The 24,576-nt window shown below is 53.9% G+C and overlaps 1 protein-coding gene across 12 annotated transcripts in view; it reads left to right on the forward strand.

The window, feature by feature from the left end:
- STK32B (serine/threonine kinase 32B) overlaps positions 1-24,165 on the forward strand; it is a 394,515-nt gene extending 370,350 nt beyond the window's left edge. For 11 of the 12 annotated variants that reach the window (XM_045474578.1, XM_045474576.1, XM_045474579.1 and 8 more), the window contains 4 exons: positions 902-1,027; positions 3,799-3,930; positions 4,645-4,709; positions 22,274-24,165. In XM_045474578.1, the coding sequence (XP_045330534.1) occupies positions 902-1,027; positions 3,799-3,930; positions 4,645-4,709; positions 22,274-22,412 (462 nt within the window). In that variant the 3' untranslated portion in view covers positions 22,413-24,165. Of the gene's footprint in view, positions 1-901; positions 1,028-3,798; positions 3,931-4,644; positions 4,710-6,846; positions 7,516-22,273 lie in introns of those variants that run through there. The other variant, XM_045474577.1, reaches the window with a different exon arrangement.
- Positions 24,166-24,576: the final 411 nt, after the last annotated feature.

The raw sequence follows: 24,576 nt of genomic DNA on the forward strand, positions 1-24,576 counted from the left end.
CGTGATCTGCAAGTGGAAGAATTGCGTGTCTTTGCTCTTCCTAATCTGAGAGGAGGAAACAGGCAGGCAGCCTCCCACAGCCCACCAGAGTTCTTTGTGCAAGGCAAGCCGGAATGTTTTTGGAAAAGCTGAAAGCCCCGCGTGGGTGCAAGGTCATAACTCTGGGGCTGCTTTTTATGCCGCACCACCCCTTAGTAGTAGAAACTCTGTTTGAGGAGACACTAAAAATTATACCCTTGGCCACAAATGAGGCCACGCCATCAGGCCACAGAGGTCACCGCTTAGCCGTCCGGGGATAAATTTTATTACACTTTTGAACGCTCTGCCACCAAGCTGACCCTCTCAAGATGAGGTGGCCAATTCTCTTTCTACTTAATTGGAAGCCTCTGCAGACATCAATGAGCATGGGCTGTGATGGGGCGCCAGTCCTCGAGGACAGCGCGGTGGCTGAAATCCAGTCCCTGCCAAAGAGCCCCTTGCTGGGTGACCGTGAGGAAGCAGCCTGACCTCTCGGTTCCTCCCCGTCACTCAAAGAGGTGAGTGTAGGTGACACTCCCGGCAAGAGCAACCCAGAGCACAGTGTTGATGGCACATGAAAAGCAGAAGCACCTTCAGGGCGCCTGGGGGCTCAGTCGGACACGACTTCTGCTCAGGTCATGATCTCAGAGTCAAGAATCGAGTCCCAAGTTGGGCTCCACACTGAGCGTGGAGCCTGCTTAAGATTCTCTCTCTCTCTCTCTCTCTCTCTGTCTCTCTCTCTCTCTCTCTCTCTCTCAAAAAAGAAAAAAAAGCAGAGGCACCTTCATTTTCCCAGGATTCCTACCTTCAGAGTCCCCGCTAACCTCAGCGGGGCGCACACCTCAAGCAAACATGTTTAAGCACTTCTGCCTTCTGCCCGCAGCTCCTCACCAAGGACCCCGAGAGCCGTCTGTCCAGCCTTGGTGACGTCCAGAGCGCGCCCTACTTGGCCGACATGAACTGGGACGCGGTGTTCGAGAAGGCGCTGACACCCGGCTTTGTGCCCAGTGTGAGTGGGGGTCTCATCCCATGCCACGCCGACCCTCTGCAGGGTCCCCTGCCCTGCTCTGAAGGAACACCCAGAAGCTGGTCCGGGAGGCCTCTGCCGGCCGTGGCCACAGGAGCGCCGGAACGTTCCCATTGCAGTGAGACTTAGTGTGGATTTGGACCTCATCTGCCAGGTTTCTCTCCTTGCAGAAGGTCTTTGTGGGCACGGGGTGTTCTTTGTTTTATGGAGTCACACCCACCGTGTGCGTCACCTACCCATGCATCCGGCCACCCACCGCCCCGCCAGCCTGTACCCGCTGAGCGCCTACGGGCGCAGGCCGTGTGTGTGGCTTGAGGAGGTGACTGGAAAGAAAACACTCTTGGTGCCTGTTGTCAGGGGGCTCGCAGATGAGAGCAGGGCTCCTCAACTGTGCTGTTGGGGGCACTAGGGCCAGACGATTCTTTGGGGGGCGGGGGTGTGGGGACCGTCCTGTGCATCCCTGGACTCCGTCCACAGATACCGGTAGCATTCCTCGGCTGTGACACCAAAAACATCCCCAGACCTTGCGGGGCATCCCCTGGGGACAGCTGCCCCCCACCCCCTTGACAGCCTGCGGGCTAAGTAAGGGTTTGTGCAAAGAAAAAGCCAATAAACCTAAAAGGCACATTTAGTGACCCAGAGCTGGGTCCTGGAGGGACAGTGCGGGGTCTCGGCCAGGAGCACAGGCTGGAGACTTGGGCTCACTACCGCGTCTGTGACCTCGGGTGTGCTCGGGAGTGGGGTTCTTCACCCAAAATGAGGAGAGGAGAGGGATCCATCCCACGCTTGGGCGGAGTAAATGCCAAGAGGCCTCCAAAGGCTCAGAGCAGCGAGCCCTCGGTCCACACCGCCCTCGGAACCGCTGTTTTATTAACAGACCCGCCGGGATTCTGGTCTCGGCTGCCTCGGCTGGCTCCCTCAGAATGTTCGCTCTGGATGTGCCAAAGAAATACGCTAGCATCCTTGGTGGTCCCCTTCCGCCATGCTCAGGCCGGGTGGATGAAACCCAGGGATCTTGATGTGGTCCTTCATACGGAGCACAGAGTGCCTCAAACAGCCTCCCTGTTGCCACGTGAGCTGTCCCCAAGGCTGGGCGCAGGATGCCCGGGTGACCCTCGGGGCCAATGCCTGCGATCGCCTGTCAGCCTTTGTAGACCTCACCTGCTGCCCTTCCCCAGCCGCACACAAGCACGGTCGTGCACACTCACCTACTCACATGCACGTTCACACTCGCGCATACTCACATGCACCCTCGCACCCATGCACACTCACACTCGCACACACTCGTGCAAATCTCATACTCATGCATGCTCACACTCGTGCACACTCACTTCCACAGAATCACAGGCAGAGGACCCTGCTTCAGCCACACCCAGACGCCTGTGGTTGTCCCCTCTGGCCACACTGTTTCGTAGCTGTGAACCTGTGCTCACGCTGCTTCCTCCTCTTGGGGGGACAGGGGCTCCTCTCCTTGTCCCCCCGGAAGTCTCCTGTCCCTCCTTCCAGACAGCATCAAACCCAGGGACTGGCTCATTTGAGGGTCTCAGTAACTGCCTTCTGGAAGAGAGAAAAACTTAAGCATTGTCTCCGATGGGACATCCCCCAGGCCAGTCCCCTCCCCCCCCCCACTTACCTGGAGTGAATCGCAGCCTCCCTGGTCCTGCTCTACACAGAGGCCTGTCTACGCTGGCCGCTAATATCATTCTATTACAGTGACTCTGCTGTCCCCCGAGAGCTTCAGAGGGCAGGGCCCACTTGCCTCGGCTGGCCTCTGCCGGAGACACACTCCAGAGCAATGGGTAGCCCTAGAAGGCACTAGAAGCTCTCAACGTGTCATTGTCTTAAGTGAACGAGTGATCATAATCCTCCAGGACTCAGTGTGCTGTGTGTTCCAGGCACCGGCCTAAAGTTTCCCAAGCATTATCTCATACAGACTCCGTAACAGGGGAGTGGTCTTACTAGAAGTATTCTCATGTTGAGGAACTTACCCACGTTTACTCGGTGAGAAATTAACCTCAGGGATCTGTATCCAGAGCCTGCATTAGAATGGATGAATGAATGAATGAATGAACGAACGAACAGATGGCAGATAAATCAGGCCAGGAAAGACTTGGGCCTAAAATCCGAGCGCCTTTTTGGAGAGAAGTCCCTGTGCCCCTCCAGACTGTGGATGATATAACCACTAGGCTGTACTGCCTGACGGGACTGGCGTCCTGAGCGACAGCCACCAGCTGGATCTTGGGTCCACGGCCCAGAAGTCAGGGGCACAAAACTCCTCCTGACCCAAGTGGGCGGAGCCCCGCCTGGCTCCAGCGGAGGGGCAGGAGGGAGCCAGCTTGGGGAATTGGGCAGATATGGGCCAGAAATTGCATCTTAAAAATTAAATTATTAAAAATCATATTTATAGAAGAGGTAGTCCTGACATGAAGATGTGTGTGTGATAAGCGAATAGCATCAGATTGGGAGACTGAACTGGGCCCTGGCAAAACACGAAGCTTCGTGGGAAGGAGGCTGAGGAGGAGTGTGGATGTTAACAGGGCCGGGGGAGGAGACACGGGGATAAATGAACCGTGTCTGCCGCGAGAAGGTGTTGCTTCTCTTCCCCAGAAATAAAACGGAAGCGGCGCCCCCCACGGTGGTAGTTAGCCATTACTTGTTGAATGAACGATCGATTGAATGAATGAATGAATGAACACAATCCCGTGGTGGGTGCAACCAAGACAGACCGTGTTTGCTTTTCCGCTTGCTCTCAGAAGGGGAGACTGAATTGTGACCCCACATTTGAACTTGAAGAAATGATCCTTGAATCCAGGCCACTTCACAAAAAGAAGAAGAGGCTGGCAAAGAACAGGTCCAAAGACGGCACAAAGGACAGCTGTCCTCTGGTGAGCGGATCCCCCGGGGGCAGGAATCGCAGGGTCCAGGGAGCCTGAAGGAGGGAGGGGCTGCTGTTTAGCCTAACGGAGGCAACTCACTTCGCCTCTCCAGATGCCTCCATTTGCAGTCACTAAGATGCCTCCGCGATTGGGTGGCTTTTCATAGCACAAAACGGAAAGATCGGGCGCCTGGGTGGCTCAGTCGGTCACGCGTCCAACTTCGGCTCAGGTCTTGACCTCACGGTTGGTGGGTTCGAGCCCCGCGTCGGGCTCTGTGCTCACAGCTCAGCATCCAGGGCACCAGGAATAGCGCCCCTGTGAGCACAGAGCTGTCTGGCATCTGTTGTCAAAGAGGATGGGCACCTTGGCAGGATGTTCTTGAGATTCTCTGCTCCGCCCGCCATCCCGCTTCTTCATCAGGTCTCATGAACATTCAAGCGATTAGGAAGCCACTTCGTGATTTTCCACCCATATTCCATTCTAATGTGACTTTCAGGTTGGATGTAATGGCTGCAGACTGAGGTCGAGACAAACATCCTCATCGACCCGGTTCCCTTCGGCACAGCCGCCCATACTGTCAGGGCCCCTCCAGGCACGTCGCTCGTGCCCCGCCCCCGGCATCTGCAGCCCCATTGAGGTCAAGCTCTGGTCGTCACGGCCTTTGTCGTGTGGCTCCCTGGATGGTGCCCTGTCATTTACTCTCACCTCTCTGCTCTTTGACAGAACGGACACCTGCAGCAGTGCTTGGAGACCGTGCGGAAGGAATTCATCATATTCAACAGAGAGAAGTAAGTCCCCCTCCGGCAGCTGCTGGGCAGAGCCCTCCCAGATGGCACGAGGGCTCCCCGGAGAACGGTGGTCCCTGGAGCCCAGCGAAGCCAGCCACGGTGCTGGAAGGGAAGCAGCAGGTGGCCCCGAGTTCTAATCCCGCCTCCGCCGTGCGAGCCAGGCGCCAACTTCACTTGTCTGGGCCCCGGGGTCTTCGCGGGAAGTGGGGGGGCGGAGCGCGCTGAGCTGGCGCACAGGGAGGCTGGTGCGGAGGGCGCGGGCTCTCTGACGGTTTGGTGCCCGAGCTCTGGATGGAAATCGCCCCGGGCCCGCCACCTCCAGAGTAACCTGAGGCAAGTCTACACCTCACTGAGCCTCATCTTCAGCACTGACAAAATGGAAATCCCTCCTTTGCGGTGTGGTTGTTGGCAGATTAGATGAGATTGTGGATACGATGCCTGACAAGGTCGGAGTCCTCATGCAAAGATTACCGTTACCGTTATTATTCAATGGGGTGAGCTGGTGTGGGCCGGACAGGGACCCTGGCATCACGGGCTGGCAGGAGCTGGGACGACATCAGGTTAGGAGGGGCTTGGGTGGGTTCTGAGCTGGCGGCATGACGGGGGCCAGTCAGCAAAGGACGCAGACGGCTCAGGCTCGATCCCAGCAGGATGCTGTCAGGAGCTCATCCAGCTGGGACTGATTAAAGCAGGATTTGGGCAGGAGTGGGCTCGTGGGGTGGGGACTGAAGCCCCACACGTGGGACTGGACACAGACCCGTTCCATGTGACCGACACCAAACGAGGCCTTGGGCTTGCAGAGCCTATGGGACGCGCTTCCCACGCTCCGGGAGAGCCAGGTGGGGAAGTGCCAGCTTGAGCCCCGGACATCACAGGACGGCGCCACATTTGCTCCCAGCAGGTGACAGCAGCAGGCAGCCCAGGCAGCGGCTCTCACACCAGGTGCCAGGCTCAGCCGGGCGTCGGGGAAGCTTCCCAAGCTGCCATGCCCCGCTGAGTCCTGAGGCGGGGGGGAGGGGAAGGGCATGGGGCCCCAGGAGTGAGGACGGTACGCAGAAAGGCAAAACGGAGGGACACAGCTGGTGAAGAAGTTTGATGTCCCGGGACGTCACGGTGTCGGTGGAAGGTGAGGGACTCCGTCCAGGATTGCGTGGGTTCCGGCCATTGGGCCGCTGGGCAGGGCAGGGCCCCATCCTGCACGGGGCACTGGGACGGGCGAAGGAGCAGCAACCCAACATTTGTCCCGGGCGGCCACAGCTCTCCGACTAGCGGCTGGGTGCCCAGGTCAGCCCAGGCGGGCACGCCAGGCCAGAAGAGCAGGCCTCGCCACTGGGGGCCCATGTCTGTGCGGTCCCCCTCTTCTTGCCGGCAGGACGTGAAGGGCCTCTGTGACCACAGTCCGTCAGACCTGGGGAAGGTGGCAGCCGACGTGTGGGTGCTTTCCGAGCTCACCACCCTTTCCCTGCGGTCCCGCCGCCTCCGGGGCTCAGGGTCCCTTCCCCGGCCTAGAACTCTGGCCCCAGGAACTTCTGCTCACACCAGCTCAAGCACATTGGACCGGGGCTCCAGGCAGCCTCGTTCTGGACCCTTCCTCCACTCAAGCATGGACTGAGGCGTCCTCAGAGAGCACCCGATGGCAGACGTGAGCCTGTGAAAAGGCTGAGCGGTGGCGGACCCGAACAGGCAGCCGTGGCGGCCGCGCTGTCCCGTGTGCCGGGAGACGCTTCATCTGGAATCCAAAGAACCCAGATCATTTCCTTTTAAATGAACATGAAAATGAGATACCCCTCCTTGGGTTATTTACGGGTCGCATCTGGCTGCTCTTAGCAGAACCACCACCCTCTAGCGGCTCTGACCAGTAAGATGTTCTTTCTCACGGGGAAAAGTGAATTGATGGGGGAAGTCGCCCAGCCATGCAGAAGACCCCTCAGAGATTTGTGGTCACGCATTTAAAGGGAGGCTGGCGCGGCTGACAGGAGTTGGCAAAGCAAAGAGAACAGAGTCGTTTTCCAGACGGGGCAAGGGGGCAGATGGGCATGTGCAGAAGCAGGAGACAGGAAAGTAGACGGCTGGCCTCAGGGGTGGCTGCATCCCTGCCTCCCTGCTCACCTGGGCTGCCCACCCTCTCCCTCCCCAGGCCCCGAAGGCTCTGCCAGGCTAGCTCCCACCTGCCATATGCAAGTATCCAGATGAAGGGCCCGGCTGCGTACCCCGGGATGCTGTCTGAGCACCGCGTGGGCCCCTCCGGGTCCAGCCGCGTCCCTGCTCCACGATGAACGTGGGAAGGGGACCACGTTGCATCCACCGCCACCCTCTCTGCTGCAGTTTCTCATCTGTACGACGTCTCCGTTCGCGAGCACGGTGTGCCCCAAACCAAGAGTCTTCCTTCTAAACCAAGAAAAAAAATGGGACCGGTCTGTCGCCCACCCCATTCTGCAACCCCGTGTTTAAAGCACCTGCCATGTTGGCACATAGGACCTTCCTATCTGACATCAGCCGGTGGCCAGTGGCCTGACTGGGTAGGGGACCCGGAGATGCTGAGCCAGGCTCCCCGTCACACTCCCTGGGGCCTCACCGACCCCGGCAGCCTCCAGCTGCTAGCGGCTGTCGCTTTCCTTGTCGGCAGACCAGGCCATCCGCTCACAGCACACTGGGCCAGGCTGCCGCTGTGCATTGGGCTGCAAAGGGAATCAGCAGGGAGTGCGTGGTCACATCAGAATCTCCCGGTTGGGGGGGGTCGGTGAAGCATCTGACTTGGGCTCAGGTCCTGATCTCATGGTTTGTGAGTTCGAGCCCTGAGTCGGGCTCTGTGCTGACAGCTCAGGGCCTGGAGCCTGCCTCGGATTCTGTGTCTCCCTCTCTCTCTGCCCCTCCTCTGCTCATGCTCTTTCTCTCAAAAATAAACATTAAAAAAAATTTTTTTTAAAAATCCCCCAGTCGGGGGTAGGGGGTATTAGCATGTAGGGTTGCCACACCTGTTATGTGTTGAATTGCACCCCGCAAAAAGATATGTTGGAGTTCTAGCCCCAGTATCCTAGAACGTGGCCTCATTTGGACCTAGGGTTGTTGCAGATGTGGTCAGCAGGGATGAGGTCATGTCAGAGTAAGGGACCCATCATCCAATAGGACTGGTGTCCTGATAAGACGAGGCGTAGACACAGGGAGATGGGCACAAAGTTTGCCAGCAGCCTCCAGAAGCCAGGGGAAGGGCCTGGACCAGACGCTCCCCACAGACGCTGGCGATGTGTTACAGCTGCCTTAGGAAATGGATACAGTGCCCTCTGAGCCAGAAGCTGAGAGAATAGGCCTGGCGATCTGCGTTTTAACATGTTCTTGGTGTCATGCTGATCCGTACTTTGAGAACTTCTGCTAAGAGAGACCAAGCGTGCCCAGACTGGGCCTCTTCTGGTTGGTTCTGAGCTGGCCACAAGAATCCCGATCTAAAACTGCAGACCTTCCCAGCCGTCTGTCTCCCTTGCTCTGGGGTTGGTGACCTGCATCTCCGAGCCCTCACGGGCTTAAGGGCGCTCCCGGGGGGCCTCACCCCTGCACTGCTGCCTGGTGTGTGACGTGTGCTTCGTCAGCTAGAACGAGCTCTTGAGCAGACAAAAGTTCCCCTCCCCCCATACGATGAGGAAGCTGTCCTCAGCAGGCAGCACCTGGGGGCATCAGCCAGCTCCTGGAGGAGATTCGCACTCAGTCCTTTAACAGATGTGCCCTAATCTCGGCCTGGACCCTGAGACACCAAAGTGGATCCAGCGGGCCCTGTGTCCTTGCCTGCTCGTAGCTAGCACAGGCCACCGTGGCGATGTGGAGGACATGCCCCTGGGCCTGACCTCTCTGGGCCTGTTTCTAAAGAGAGGGCAAAATTCAAATTAGCACTGCCTAATATTCTAGAAACACAACTTTATTGCTGAGCTGAGACCTCAACTGGCAAGAGGCCGCCAAGCCAGGTGGAGCATCTGTTTCAGGGACTGGTCCAGGGATGCGAAGGCCTGGGCAGCTGAGGCTTCCATTAGTTTGAGAAATGGCGCCGTGGGTCCTGTCCTCCTATTTCTGGCCAGAGATTCGAGCGCAGTCTTTCCAGAAGGTCCTTTCAATAGCATTTGGCGGAGGTTTGCAGAATAAGGAGCCCCTGGTGAGAAAGGAGTTTCAGGAGCTGAATTGCCTATCTATCTGTGTCATCTTGTAAAGAAATCAACATTTTAAAAATCACATTAAAGCCACGTCTGGAGGCCCTAAAAATGTTGTATTTAAAAGATGTGGGCTACTGCATGTGTGGTACTTACTAATACTGTTAACGATGGTCAGTGACGGTGTAGGACTTTATGGTTTCACATCATGTTCCTTTAATCCAGATTTGTCAGCCTCGGCCCTGTCGACGTCTGATGACTACTGACGTCAGTTGTTTGATGTGGGGACTGCCCTGCCAGCTTTTGTGGCCTCTGCCCATTAGACACCAGTAGCACGACCAAAACTGACCCCACACACGGGCTGATGTTCCCCAGCAGACCAGTCGCCCCCAGTTGGGGGTCACTGCTTACTGCTTACTTGCCACACTTTTCCTGAGGGGCATATTAGCGTTCCCAACGTCTGCAGCTCTGAACTGGGATACGAAGGATTTGAAATCTGATCTTCCAACCCCAGACCCTGGGCTCTTTCTGCTGCGTGTGTTCATCCAGCTGTCCGGGAGAGGTTTACTCAGCATCTCCCGGGGGTTGGATACAAGCGGGCAGAGCCGGGAGCAAGGCCCTGTTCTCGTGGGGCTCACGCTCGGGTGGACTGAGGACCTGAAGGGAGGGGGGTACCTTCCCTAAGCGGCGTCTTTGAGGTGGGCCTCCAGCGCGTGCAGGCGGTGCAGCGGCTCGCGTGTAGCGACACCTTTTTATTGGGCACCTGCTCCATGCGATGCAGTCAGTACGTCCATCCTGTGGGCCAGGCGCTTTTACCCCCCCATGTAACAGGGGAAGAGGGGCAGACGAAACGTGAGTCGAGGGCACGTGACTAAGAGGGCTGGGGTTCCATGGAGGTAATCAGGCTCCAGGGTCCAAGCACTAAATCGAAATGCAAAACGGTCCATCGCCCTGCACATTTAATGTGGAACAAGGAGTTTCCACTAGCTCTGTAGATGGCGTCTGTTGGTGAATCCGGACACGTTCCAGGTGCAAGATGGTACAAGTTAACGTGACAGCGGTCTGTCCTGCTTCCCCATCCTGAGAAAACACAATAGCGAGCCGCTGCAGGCTCGGCTGAGGACGAAGGTGGGAGGCCTGGAACAATGACAGATGAATAATCAAAACATGATTAAAGTTTGGTGACCTCATCTTCCCGGGGGGGGGGGGGGGCTCCCTGGAGACCCCAGGCAGTGAGATAGGGACCCTCTATTGCGGCCTGGAACTGCTGGGGGAATGGAGGTTAAGCAGCGTGAAGTTACGATTCACTTCAGGCTTGGGAACTGGATGAACGGGGCAGGCCCTGGTCCTGCTGCCCTCGGGGCTGTGAGCATGGGGGCCAAGTGGGGTGGGGCGGGTCCCAACCTCTCTGCCCCTCGGCCTCCGCATCAAGGGCTGGCCTTGACTTTACAAGGTCTGTGCCATTTGCAGAGGACTTTGACTCCCCTCTGATCTCTTCCCCATGGGGAAGGCAGGAAAAGGTTATATCTGCATCTCGTGGATTAATCAGTTAAAGGAGGAACCTTCACCTTCACCACTGGCACGTCCTCTACCCCCTTTGCTAGGAAGAGGCGAACTTCAAGGACCCTGCCTTCCAAAATCAAGGCCAGTGCATTTTGGTTCTCTCTAGTCTTTGGTCCAGTCTGTGTGGCCCCAACGTCATTTATAGGTGAGCATAGCCAGGACAGGGAGCCAACAAAGAGCTGAGAGCACCTCCTTTCTAAACCGTGGGGTGGCGGGAGCACCCGCAGCCCTCTGCTCATTCCGGTCTCATCACGGCTCCATTCATAGGATTTTTTCTTTTCACACCATTTCACAGTCAGAGAAACCGATAAAAGCCTAACTCTGACTGTCGTGGCATCTCTGAATCTCAGAAGAGTCTTGAGGCTTTACTGCCCACTGAGGCAGAGAAGAAGAGCACAGACGACTGTGGTGGGTGAGGCCAGGCTTTCTGGGATCGCTGCTCCGTGAAACAAGGTGGCGCCTTTCCAAAGCCCAGGAAGATGGTCAGGGAAGATCAGCTCAGCGACCTGGAACAGCGGGAGGAATTTCAGCCACAATTGAAGGGGGCCCGGCAGGTGCTTGGATTGCAGAATCCTGACAGTTGCATGAAAACTCTGGATCAGGAAATCACACGGGAGGCGGGGCCCTCTGCCAAATCCTTTAAGAGAAACTGAAGCCTGGTTTAAAAAGGGCTACTGATCCTGGGGCATGTGGGTGATGCAGTCCATTAAGCGTCTGACTCTTGATCTCGGCTCAGGTCATGATTTCACTGTTCGTGGGTTCAAGCCCCGGGTCGGGCTCTGTGCTGATGGTGTGGAGCCTGCTTGGGATTCTCTCCCTTTTTCTCTCTGCCCCTGCCCCACTTGTGCTATCTCTCTCTCTCTCTCTTTCTCTCTCTCTGTCTCTCCAAAATAAATACTTAAAAAAAAATTTAAGGGCTACAGATCCTGACACATTCACCCCCCAGTGAAAGACCCCGGAAAATACAGCATGGCAGGTTTCCAGTGGGCCAAGAGGCAACACACGGTCCCTCACAAATAGCTGAGTCCATACAGCCCTGTTTCTCTTAAAAGCACATGCTGTCACTGGTCTGCTCAGACTTCGATTATTTAAAGTCCCATCTTCTTTCACCTGCAGTTAGTTCTCCAGAGTAAAATATGCCCATTTTGTGTGGGAATATTTATAGGCCTTACTAAGTCCTTTGTGAAAGGAGGCTGTGTATGAATTTGAAAATTAGAAACAGGCATCTAATGGTCTGTTTTGAAGTAAATACTGTTGTTGTTTTAATCCTGGTCTAATTTTCTCTCTGTGCCATCTAAGAATCTCACTGCCAGCCGATTGAATGAAAGAATACTATCGCTTTGTGAATATATTGAAAACCTGTTACATGCCACGCGCTGGGCTTGGTACAGTTACATTTCATCTGAAAGAAATCCTCACCATAACCTTGATTTGTAAATATTGACATCTAGAGAGAAGGAGTCAGGTGCCTGAAGTCAACGGTCAGTGTTTTTGCAGAGTTGGGATCCCACATAGTCCAGAGTTTCTCAAGCTCGTATTCTTTCCACTGACTCTTACCTTTAACTGTTTTAAATGTCAGAACTTTAATTAAAATATCCAAGGGAAGCAAACAAATGGTGTCACTCAGAATGTATGGAAAAAACAGAATACAATGGAGGAGGGCACCTGTTGGGATGAGCACTGGGTATTGTACGGAAACCAATTTGACAATAAATTGCATATTCAGAAAAGTAATAAATAAAATAAATAAATAAAAACAGAATACAAACAGTAAGATGGTCTGAAATAAGTGCTTAGAGGCAATTGGCAACTTCTCTGCGGGTCCTTAATGTTAATGCCCTCCGCTTTCTCTAGCTCTTGGCCGCCCCCAGAATCCTTATGAAAAATCCTCATGTTTTCCGCCTGAAATGGCTCTTTTGTTGGTTGCCTTGTGTCCCCCAAAGGGATATGATGAACTCCTGACCGCCCCCCACCCAGTACTGTATTTGGAAATAGGGTCTTGGCAGAAGTAATCAAGTTAAGATGATGTCAAACTGGACTAGGTATATCCAATGACAGGTCTCTCTAAGGAGAGGGACATTTGAAGACAGAAGTGGCCACAATCTGAGGGATGCCAGGGATCGCTGGCAAACACTGGAAGCCCGAAGACACAAGGAAGGATTTACCCCAGGCCCCTGCGGACACCTCGGTGTTAGACGTCTGGTCTCCGGAACTTTGAGGGAATAGATTTCACGCAGTTGCTGGTACATCACCAGGGAGCCGTGAGGAGCATACACGCCTTCCAGGGACCAGTGAAGGCTCCGTGCCCGGCAGTCATTAACCCTTGATTCCTCCCAAATTTTAACCAAAATGTTAAGCGTGCCTATTAGTCTCAGAAAAGTTATTTTACAAAGAGTGCAAACTAAAAATTGTAGTGAATTCTTAAGTATGGACGTTTGACATGTAAATGAATTAGTGATTTTTTTTTTTTAATTTTTTTTTTCAACGTTTATTTATTTTTGGGACAGAGAGAGACAGAGCATGAACGGGGGAGGGGCAGAGAGAGAGGGAGACACAGAATTGGAAACAGGCTCCAGGCTCTGAGCCATCAGCCCAGAGCCCGACGCGGGGCTCGAACTCACGGACCGCGAGATCGTGACCTGGCTGAAGTCGGACACTTAACCGACTGCGCCACCCAGGCGCCCCTGAATTAGTGATATTTTAATACATTTAATAACCATACACATATGTGCCGTTGCTTCCCCTGGAAGACTTGTGGCCCTGGGAGGTCACCAAGACAGACACCAGCATAAATGGTGAATTCTCTTGAGGCCCTCGTGGCTGCTAGGTTGGAGATAAAAAAGCAAATGGCTTAGGTGAAATGGGACTCTCGCTCGTTCCTCCTTCCAGGGAGTCCTGCTTCTCTGTACATTGAGGTCGTTTTCTTTTACGGTAAACCCGTTCTTTCCACACAGTGGAAGACACAGTGCGGAGACCTCGAGCCTCCCACCTCTACCACCAGACCCAGGAAAGCAGACAAAAGAGGAAGCTGAAGGAAAGTCACCAAGGAGAAAGCTTGCTGGATCTCAAACGCAAGAATCCCAGGAAATGGCTCCGATTGGCCCCACTTGGGTCAGGTGACATTCCCTGGACCAATCAAGTCTGGCCACTGGAGGAGGATTCTGATTGGCACCGCTTGCATCAAGTGCCTGCCGTTACCCCATCAGTAGCTAAGAGGAGGAAGGTAAGGTCTATAAAAAGGCGTCGGCTCCTGTCTAGGCTGAGTTGTGCAAAGGCAAAACAGTGGCAGTGCTCTCCACTTGGAAAATGGATTGATAGGGTGGAGTTAACTGAGGCCGGCAGAGGAGAGAAGGAGTAGCGCACGTTGGGGGCTAGGGCAGATTAACAAAGAAAGGGCAGGTGATCCCCCTTGACTTCCCATCTGACCTCCTCTTCCTCTGGGAAGGTGGAAACATGGCGACCGTGCATGGATGGGGGTGGGGAGGATAAGCGGACAGATGGGGCTGACGGCCCAGGCACGGAGGTGAGCGGCCCCAAAGTGTACCTCTCCCTCGGGCCCCTCAACTGTCAAAGAGTTCATTCCTGTCTGGAGCCACAGGGTTTCCCCATGGCAACTCTGCAGCCCAGAACCAGACTGAGGCCATTATTTACCAACAGACCGATGGCTGGACCTCCAGATCCCCTCTCTGAGCCTACACGGCATCTCGGCGGCTCATAATGAGGGTTTGTTTCTTATCTGCACCGTTTGTCTATGGCAGGTCGGGGCGGGGGGGGGGCGGAGGTGCTCCTCCCACAGCGCCATCATCCTCCTTACCCAGGACCCAGCCAGCAGCAGCATCGCTGGAGCATCACAATAACAGAGGAAAGAGACTCTGAGGGTCTGGCAACAGCACTGCTCCAGTCTGTTGGTCGCACTCTCTACTCACACTCATTGGCCAGAATGAGTCACACAGCCCGCCCAGCCCCGGGAGCCCCGAAGCGAGATCTTGTAAGGCGCCTGGAAGCGGGCTGATCAGAACGTTTGGTGACTGTCCATCCACTAGGCTGCTGGCTCAGGCCTTTCTTGTGCACCCAAGCCAGTGGGGACCCAGGAAGTCTCTCCCGTCAGCCTGCTCAGACACAAAAGATCAACCTCACCTCTAGACCCAGAGAGGAATCTGCTCGGGCAGGAAGAAGCACGGGGCTGGGAAGGCGGGAAGAGCGGGGTCCTTCACTGGAGTCTGGGCTCAGGTCTGAAAAGCGTGTGACCTACCACCAGCTGCTATATCTTGACGGCCCTTTCTCGTCACCAGGGGTGCTGTTGGTTCTTCTCCAGAAGGTGGATGCAGGCACTAAATGAGGAGGTGTCGAATGATACATCTCAATCCCCATCACCCCCACGGGATGGCTGTCCCTGCTGTTTGCCCCAGGCCGATCTACTTGCAAAGGGGTGGAGAGAGGGGGAGGATAGTAAGACAATCCGCTCCACTTTGCTATCTCACACCCTTGGTGCACACCCTACGTTTGCTTCAGGCAGCGGCAGATAAAACAGAATTGTAACGCTTCTGGCCAAAGGCTGTTATTGAATGTATGAGATAAGAATTGCATAGAAGGCTGTCTTCCCAGGAAGTGATGAGGTTTCAAAGCAGAACAGCCAGTTACGCTGAGTTTTTACCGAAGGAAGAGACACCTTGCAGAGACCGGAAAGCTGTTTTTTCAGCCCGAATCCCAGAGGAAATACTCCCAGGAGATTTATTTGAAAAGGCCCCTCTGTATGTCCCACCGCTCACACAGTGCGGCGGATTGGGGCTACACGGAAACCACCGCATTTCCACATGGACACTGGAAGAAGGGGGCAGAGGGGACACGGCCACCTCAGCTGGAACAGTGACCTTCCAGTGTTCCCAGTTGCTCAAGGAGACGGTGCAGGGAGCCCCTGGGGAACAGATACCCCAGCTTGACTCCCCCTGCTCCTGATCTCTGCAGCCCCCCCCCCCCACCCGCCCACCCCGTTGGCTAAGCTCGCTGAAGCCAAGGGCATGGGAGCCTTCGATAAGCACCACCCCCACCAGATTCCCAGGCTCCCAGCTGGGTTGAGTGGATCTGGGGGACAACGGGAGATGGTCAGCCCCGGGGGCTCCTAAGAATTGAAGACAGAGAAGAATTCCAGAGAGCGCACCAACGGTCAAAGGAGAGCAGCTGGCATACAGCAGATTTGTCTCGGTTCTAGGTCGGAGAAGGTTCTAAGGGTCTGAGCTATTTCCCCGTGCGGGAAATCTCGGGCGGGGCGAGCAGCAGGGTCCTGCGAAGAGCGGACTCTGCCAGGGATGCCAGACAAGGGATTCTTGTGGAGTACACGCCAGTGACCATCTTCCTTTCCACATCCACCTCCCAACCCCACCCGATAACCTTTGTTCGGTTTGGCATGGGCTCTTCCAGAACTTCCCTGGAACTTCAACTCTGGTTTTCAGGAACCACAGAGAGGCGATATACATAACAGCTAAGAGCACAGGTCCTGGAGTCAGACTCACCGGGTCTAAATACTGATCCCTGCTGGCCTTGTGACCTTGGGCCTCATGCCAGGGCACCAGTGTCCTCATCTGAAAAATGGGATGTAAATGCCAACTTCCTAGGGTGGTTGTTAGGACAAGTGAGTTCACACGTGTTAGGTACTTAACGGCCTCTGCTACGTAATCCGTGCATGCTACACGAGTGCTGGCTAATGTAATTCAGTATATACAGAATTATCAGCCCATGTCCATTAGGTGCCGGGTCAAACATGATTTTGCCATAATTTTTAATTCACACACACACACAAATAACAACCTGTCCCAACTCCCTCAGCTACAAGAAAAAAGAGCTTCGTGCATGTTAACTCAGGTGAACTGTTGCCCACAAGGGCTGAGACTCACCAGTTCTGCAAATGACAATCCAATTTGTGTCCCGTGAGGACACTTGTTTCATTTAATTACAACTGGCCTTCTTTCCCCCTTGTTGATGGTGACACAGAGCCTGCCAACCTCTGGGCAAGCACCCTGCTAATGAAGGGTGGCCATTTATTCCTTTGTTTGGCCCACCCATCCTTCCGGCACGTTGACCGTGTGCCGGGTACTGTGTAGACACAGACGGCCGTTTCCAGTGGATGAGAGACAACGTAACAAGGCAGAAGACCTGGTTCCGGTCTCTGGTTCCACACCCTGGTCTTCCCTGGTTTGTGGACCCCTCTGCACCCCACCGTGACTCCTGGGCCTGGATTCTGTCCTACTCAGCCCGTTGTCCTGTTTCACCCACTTTCTGGGTCCTGACGCTCAGCCATTCCGTGTGTACCCCATCCCAGTACCCTCCACTCCTCCAGTTCTTCCACCCTGACCCCCTCCCCACCCAAGACGTGGCCTACAGGACCATCTCTGGGGGCCTCCATGCTTGGAGACTTCCATCAGAACTATGACAGGCAGTTAACTTTTACTTCCTGATCCTCAGTTTCCCGATCTGCAAAATGAGAGTATCTCCACAATGCGATCATCATCATCATCATCATCATCATCACAAAAATAGCTGCCCTTTAGGGGCGCCTGGGTGGCTCGGTCAGTTAAGTCAGATCATGACTTCTGCCCAGGTCATGATCTCGCGACTCGTGTGTTCGAGCCCCACGTCGGGCTCTGTGCTGGCAGCTCGGAGCCTGGAGCCTGCTTTGGATTCTGTCTCCCTTTCTCTCTGTCCCTCCGCTGCTTGTGCTCTCTCTCTCTCTCTCTCTGTCAAATGTGAATAAACATTAAAATTTGTTCTTAAATAGCTGCCCTTTATAAAGTAGCTGCTATGGGACAGACGGATGGCACACAGTGGTTCATCTTCTCCTGTCCCTGTGTTGCAGATGAAGAGAGAGACTTGAAGAAGTTGTAAGTCCCCGGCCACTCGGCCAGTGATGGCGAAGCTTGGCCTCTGATCTAATTCTGCCGAGACTCCTAAGCCTGCACTCTCCCGATACACCCCTTTGCCGCTCCATCCACCTTTCTACACAATCCAGGAAACATACATGGGGAGAACCAGTGGGATGATATCAATAGGTGTGAAAACGCTTTAAAATGGTTTTCTTTCTCGAAGCTGATGGCATAAACGAAAACCCGGCTCTCATGTCAGAGGCAGGGCCTTACTTGCAGAAAGCCCGTACTGGATGGATGTTGGGTATTAAGCCGACTGCATCCAGCCTGTGTGATATAGCTTGATTTTAAATTACTTTGATTGCTAATCATTTTATTTTACTCTTCTCAGATGCTTTGCCTTTGAAAAATGCCTCCAGCCCGATTTATTACGAATTTTAATGTGTGTCCTCCTCTCCTTGGGCAAGGTTTGCTATCCTAGAGTGCTTCCTTCTAGCATCTAATGGTGGAGTTCGGCGGGGGGGGGGGGGGGGGGGGGGGGGGGGGGGGGTGTTGAGGGAACTTGTGTCTGTCACTCGGAATTCTGGCCACAAAGCTGACAATTAATTTGATAAGTTGGCTGAGAAAATTAAATGTTCCTGCCATTGCAGGGATAACCAGCCAATTTGCATCAGCAGACTTGAGCTCTGCCTAGTAGGATATGTAAAAGCCTTTTTCATTTCTTCCTGTTACAGATAAAACTGGGCTGTGGGCTAGTCATAGAAGTGAGCTCTCAGGGCCACAACCATATGGTTTCGTATTTCTTTCTCGGTTCACGGATTCCTATTTCAGCAACATGAGCCATTCTAATTCCTTCAGAGCATGGAAAAATCATTCCATGCTCTCTTCCCTCCAGGTCCAGATTGGATGGGATAGGAGTCAATGGAAAGAGCATGGGTCTTGAAGAACGATAGCCTGGGAGTCCAGCCCCCCAAAGTCACGTAGCTTGTAAGTGGCAGCCCCAGGGATGGAGGCTGGCTCTAAGCCCAGACCCTTGGTGCTATGCTGTGGCACTTCCTTCCAGCAGAGACTTCATCACAGTGAATGTTCGCTATTTTCTCTCTGCCCTGCTCCACAGCCCCTTCAACTGTGAGCCACAGACAGTGCTAGTGGAAGGGTAGGGGGATGCATGGGTTGGTGGTGGGTGGGTAGGTGGAAGTGTATTGAGCAGATGGGTGGGTGGCAATGATGAACAGAAATATGGGAGTGGATGGACGAACGGATAGGCAGGAGGATGATGGGTGGATGGATAGTAAATGAATAGGAGATAGATGGGAGGGGGTGGATGGGGAAATGGGGGTAAATCAGGAGATGGACAGATCAGTGTATAGTGAATGGATGAAATGGATGGATGACTAGGTAGATAATTAGGTGGATGGAGGGATGATCAATGGATGAGGCAGATGGATGGGTGTTGGGTGTGTATATGGGAGGTGGGTGGCTGGGTGGTAAATTGGTAAGTGTGTGAGCGGTGGACAGGTGAGGAGGGATGAATAGGTGGGGCTGGGGGTGGGACAGATGGGTGGACATAATGGAAGTGGATGGATGGATGGGGGATGGATGGATGAACAGATGGAAGGGTGGATGGATGGATGGATTGGTAGATGGATGGATGGATGGATGGATGGAAGGATGGATGGATGGGGGATGGATGGATGGAAGGATGGATGGATGGATGGGGGATGGATGGATGGATGGATGAACAGATGGAAGGGTGGATGGATGGATTGGTGGATGGATGGATGGAAGGATGGATGGATGGGGGATGGATGGATGGATGAACAGATGGAAGGGTGGATGGATGGAAGGGTGGATGGATGGATGGATTGGTAGATGGATGGATGGATGGAAGGATGGATGGATGGGGGATGGATGGAAGGATGGATGGATGGGGGATGGATGGATGGATGGATTGGTAGATGGATGGATGGGGGATGGATGGATGGATGGATGGGGTAGGTGAATAGGCAGATGAGTAAATAGTGGATGAATATATGGGTCGGTGGGTGGAAAATGGATGGATTTTGCTGGGTGGGTGGAGAATGGATGATGAATGTCGGTGGGTGAGGGGCATTGCAGATGTAGTTGGAAGAATGCAGGCTTTGGTGTCTCCCGGAACTCGAGTAGAATCCCAGCTCCACAGGCTCTAGGTGGATGGGGGGATGCCCAGAGAAGGGTCCCTCTTCCTTGATTCAGCCACCTTGGTTCACAATGAATCTGATGGTAGGTTGCCAGGGGCACGCATGACCCGTACTTCATTTAGTTAGTGCTGTAGGGTCCGGTACTCACGGTCATAGTATTTTATGTATGACGCTCCACAGAAGAAGGCGGACTTGAAGCTGCTGGTTCTACTCGTGAAATAACTCTGGCCAAAAGAAGGGGCCAGAGTGCCTAAACCATCAGCTCCAGAGAGGATGCTGGTCCACACAGCAGTGTTCTGTTTGTTCTATTTCTGTGCCTTACCTCACTCCTGTCCCTTCATTTCAGAACCCCTGCCTCCCTCCCGCTACCCCCATTCCATACAAATCCTTAAAGCCCAGCTCAAATGCTGCCTCCTACAGGAAACCTTCCCTGCCCCAACAAGATTGCCAAATCCACCTCTCCCTCATCTGCTCCATTCTTTATTATGCAACTTTTGAAGCTATATTTTGTGTTATAATTAGAGAAGGACTGGGGTGTAGAGACAGCAATGCTACCTCTGCTGTGTTTGAACATTTAACAGAAAGTGATAATGGGATTCGTGTTTATCTTGTGATACACCCAGAGAATTACATGGTATTATAGTTATGAACCAAAGAGGAACGTCCTGCTTTGGAAGTGCGGGCATCTGCCATTTAGTTTCTTAGCCATTTGAGTTTTCGACTTTTCCCTAGTTTTTATCTGATTTTCTTTCCAGGAGTGCCTGAGAGAGTCTCTTAAAACAGAAGAGAGGAAAGAGGAGGGACAGGGGAGGCAGGTTCCCGGGAAGTTCCCAGCCCTGCCCAGGAAGTCCGACCACCCCCTCTCATCCTAGATAGACTCTCCCTGCCCCACCCACTTTGTCCTCCAGACCCCAGGCCGCCCTCTGGGTGCTGACGCCTCCTTCAATAGGATGATGACTGCGAGCCCTAACCATCTTTCCCAGGTGTGCTAGCTGGACAGCTGCGAGCCACAGGGGCACAGGGACCGCACACCTGCTCCTCGGCCCTGCGGGTGACACAAGGGTAGGAGGCAGTGGCCACCAAGTTTCCCGTCTTAAAAATACTGTGTTGTTGCTGGTACTTCAGCATTACCTGAAGAGCTCACTCCAGCCCTCACATTGTTGCAGACACTAGAAGACCCCACCAAGCGTGCGCGCGCACTCACACACACACACAAACACACACACTGTGACCTGTCAAGGCCATGACTGTGTTGTAGTCACGTGCATGTTTGCCGAGTGAAGTGGCTGTCGTTTACATCTTTCATAGGTCCACACTCTGCTGGACGGAAGCTACTAATGTTAAAAAGTAAATTCAGTCTGAAACCTGCGTCCTTCAGAACAAGAATTGTGGCAATATGGGGCACCTGGGTGGCTCAGTCAGTTAAGCGTCCGACTTCAGCTCAGGTCATGAACTCGCAGTTCGGGAGTCCGAGCCCCACATCGGGCTCTGTGCTGACAGCTCAGAGCCTGGAGCGTGCTTCGGATTCTGTGTGTGTCTCTCTCTGCCCCTCCCCGCTCACACACTCTCTCTCTCTCTCTCTCTCTCTCTCAAAAATAAACATTTAAAAAAAATTTAGGGGTACCAGGGTGGCTCAGCCGGTTGAGCGACTGACTTTGGCTCAGGTCATGAACTCGTGGTTCACGAGCTCGAGCCCCACGTCGGGCTCTGTGCTGACAGCTCGGAGCCTGGAGCCTGGTTCGGATTCTGTGTCTCCCTCTTTCTCTGCCCCTCCCCTGCTTGCACTCTGTCTCTCTCTCAAAAAAAAAAAAAAAATTAAAAAAATATTTTTTAAATAAAAATTTTAAAAAATTTAAAAGAGAGAATTGTGGCAATATTATTATTTCCAGCCCCATAGTGGATATTTCACACACATGCTCTCTGATTCCCTTAGCCTCCTGCCAAGTGAATGGGATAATCCCAGGTTTACAGAGGGAAAACTGAGGCCCAGAAGAAGACAGCAGCTTGACCCACGGTGCCCAACTAGCAAGTGCTGAGAGCTGTGTTCTTCCTGGTCTCAGACTTCTCCCTCCCTCCCTCCCTGAAGGTCTCCATTATATTTTTTGCCTGCACCACGCACGCGGTGACAGTTCTAGGATCATGCGTGAACGTGAACTTGCAGGTCACAAAGAGAAGGATGTTGACGTCTTAGATCCTGTGGAGGGCGACCAGGTGGCCAGCTGTGAAGAAATGCAGGGCTGAGACTCACGCCCCCTTAACAGTTTGTCGTGGGCCATCTTGTAAGGCTAGGTGCTCATCTGTTTGGATATGTATTCGGGGTATAAGTTGATTAGTGGCCATTGCCCATTTAGATGGTAAAGTCCGTGAGGACAGACAAGAGGACTACTTTGCTGGCCAGGGTCTCCCCTGCTCTCCTGCATGGTAGCTGGTACATTGGTGGGCATTTGATCACAGGCGTGAATGAATGATGCGCGGGGGCTCATCACCGACACTGACGGTGTGAGCTTTGCAAATCGCATCCATGATCTCCCGCAGACTTCGCAGGGAGTCCTAAGGCAGGAATCATTATCCCCATTTTCCGGAGATAGGGTAACTGAGGCTCTGTGTGTTAAGTATCTCACCGGAGTGCACCTGACCCAGGCTTCGATCCCAGGCCCGCCTGGGCTCCAGGGCGCCACACTCTGGGCCTGTAGCAGCCGTGCCTCCCAAGCCAGGGGACGGCATGGGCGAGGGCTTCCCAGTTGCCCTGTTTGTCCAAGCGCGTCTCCCGGACCTCCCGCCACCCTCCGTTCTGTGCCACCAACTCAGGTCTGTGCTGTGTTTATTTGCAGGCTGAGGAGGCAGCAGGGGCAGACCAGCCAGCTCTTGGACACAGAGGGCCGAGCTGGGAGCCAGACCCAGGGCAAGCTCCAGGACGGCTGCAACAACAACATCCTGGGCCACGCCTGCTCCCGGGGCTGCAGCAGCTAAGCCACCGCCTGCGGCCGCCTGACGGGACTGTGCGCATTCCCGTCCTGCCCACCGGAAGCCCCTCTCTGTGCCACGATGGTCCCTATCTCACTCCTGGTAACACCAGATGCAGAGACAGCCCTGGGCTTGGAGCTGGGAAGCCCGGGTTCTGGTCGCAGGTGCCTGACGGATTCTCTGCGTGACTTCGGACAACCTTGCCCTTCCTGTGCCTCAGTTTTCTGCATCTGCCAAAGGGGTTAAAACAGCTGTCTGTCCCACTTCTACAAGGTTATTGGGAGAAACCAAATAGGTAGGAGACATGCAAAATCTGTGACATTTATGAAATTGTTTACACAGGCAAAATAGAACCTTGATATTTGAAGTCCACTCCCATCCCGCAAGGCAACTAGGCACCCCCTCCATTCCCACGATTCCCACATCCTGGAGCAAAACCGGAAGTGTCTTCATTTGCCGCCTCTGGGAGGCCAGTCTTTCTGACCCTCTGAGGTGGCGTGGCCGCGCACCAGCCTGGTCCCCTAGGTCCTGATGCTACAGGTGCATGTCTGCCCTTCTTCACAGAAGACCGCCTCCCACCTGTAATCCCAGCAGGTCACACCCCGCACTGGCGTGGCAGGTGGATGCCCTTCAGAAGGTCAAGTCACTGACCACCATTTTGAGAGTTCCTCCCAAACCCAGTCCCACTGCCAAATTCTGAGTCCCCGTCCCCTTTCTGGGCGTCTTTCCTGTGAAGGGTGGGAAGTGGCCTCCTCAGCATTGTCCTAAAGAGGGTCCCCAAGTGCCACGGATGAGGTGGCTCTGTATTGAAGAACAAAGAAGTGTGGGTCACCAGGAAGTTGAGTCTAGGAGGACAGTGGACTCGCACAAGGAACAAACGGCGGTGGGACCTGTGCGGGCAGCGCTCTGCCCTCTGGATGGGGAGACGCCGTAGCGCCGGGGACCGAGCTTCCGCGCGGGGTCAGGCTCGTGCTCGGAACCCAGCCCTGCTGCTTACCAACCGGAAGACCTTAGGCAAACGGCGTAATCACTTCGGTGTCATTTCCTTGTTTCAGAGCGGCGGTGACGAAGCCAGCCTTGCAGGGTGGTTACGGGAGTCGGTGGCATTCTGTGTGTCCCGTGCCCAGCACACGGCACCCACTGCATGGTAGGCACTTTGTGCCCACGTCACCATCATCGTTTGCAGAGACTTCCCTACGCCACTCGTTTGGCAGGTCACTTTCCGCAGAAACGAGTCCGGTGGTTTGGCTTCCTTGAGCTTTTCTTCCTGAAGTCTTGGAACTCCGTCCATCCCTGTCGACGTTCCGCTGTGGTTTTAGTTTTCCTTCCAACTTCCGGTTTTTACTTTTTACATCATCAGTCCACCCTCGGGGCCATCCATGCCATCTCTCCGAAATCTTAAGAAACGTTTTAACGGAGGGTGTGGTTTTCTGTCTTTAACCTTCAAAAAGGAGATGCTCCTAAGAGTCCTCCTTTCAGCCAAGCCTACTCCTCGATTCCGTTGCCCACGTCAGTCTGCTTGTCTTGCGCACTCGTCGTTCTCCGTCCCCCACCGGCACTGTCCTGTTCCCTCCAGGCAATCGCAGGGCTGCTTCTCTCTTCACTGTGACCCAGGCAGCACTTAGGATTTCTTGCTGGGCTAAGTTCATGAATTAGGGGGCAGGAGCTAGAAGTAAGCCCAAGAGACGCTAGATTTCCTGGCTGTGTTTAAGTTGATGTTGTTTCTTGTTCAGAATAAACTATTTCTTGGGCATTCCTTCTTGCGACGTTGTTCTTGTTCGGGGTTGGGTGGGGAGGGGCCGTGTTCCTCTTAGAGCCAAAAGGCTCTAGTTGAATTGGAAACATAGAGACAGGAGGAGGAAGGACACCAAGTTGGTGATGTGTTTACTTGACTCCCAATAAAATCAAACTCGATCACAATTTGTATTATTATCATCGTTATTACTCTCATCATCACCATCATTATTTTACACTATAAAGGTGCAATCCGTTTATTAGAGAAAAAATACCGAAAGTTTTCCACCTAGAGCAAAAACACTCTTAAAATTTCAAATTACACAGCTCAAACCTCTATACGGCACATGTGCGGGTGACGATAAACCATGTGCTCTAAAGCACAGACTTCTGGATTTCCCACCTCCCTGCTTTTGCCCACCCCATTGTCCCTGCC

The sequence above is a fragment of the Leopardus geoffroyi genome, chromosome B1, assembly GCF_018350155.1.
Source record: "Leopardus geoffroyi isolate Oge1 chromosome B1, O.geoffroyi_Oge1_pat1.0, whole genome shotgun sequence".
Taxonomy (NCBI): Eukaryota; Metazoa; Chordata; class Mammalia; order Carnivora; family Felidae; genus Leopardus; species Leopardus geoffroyi.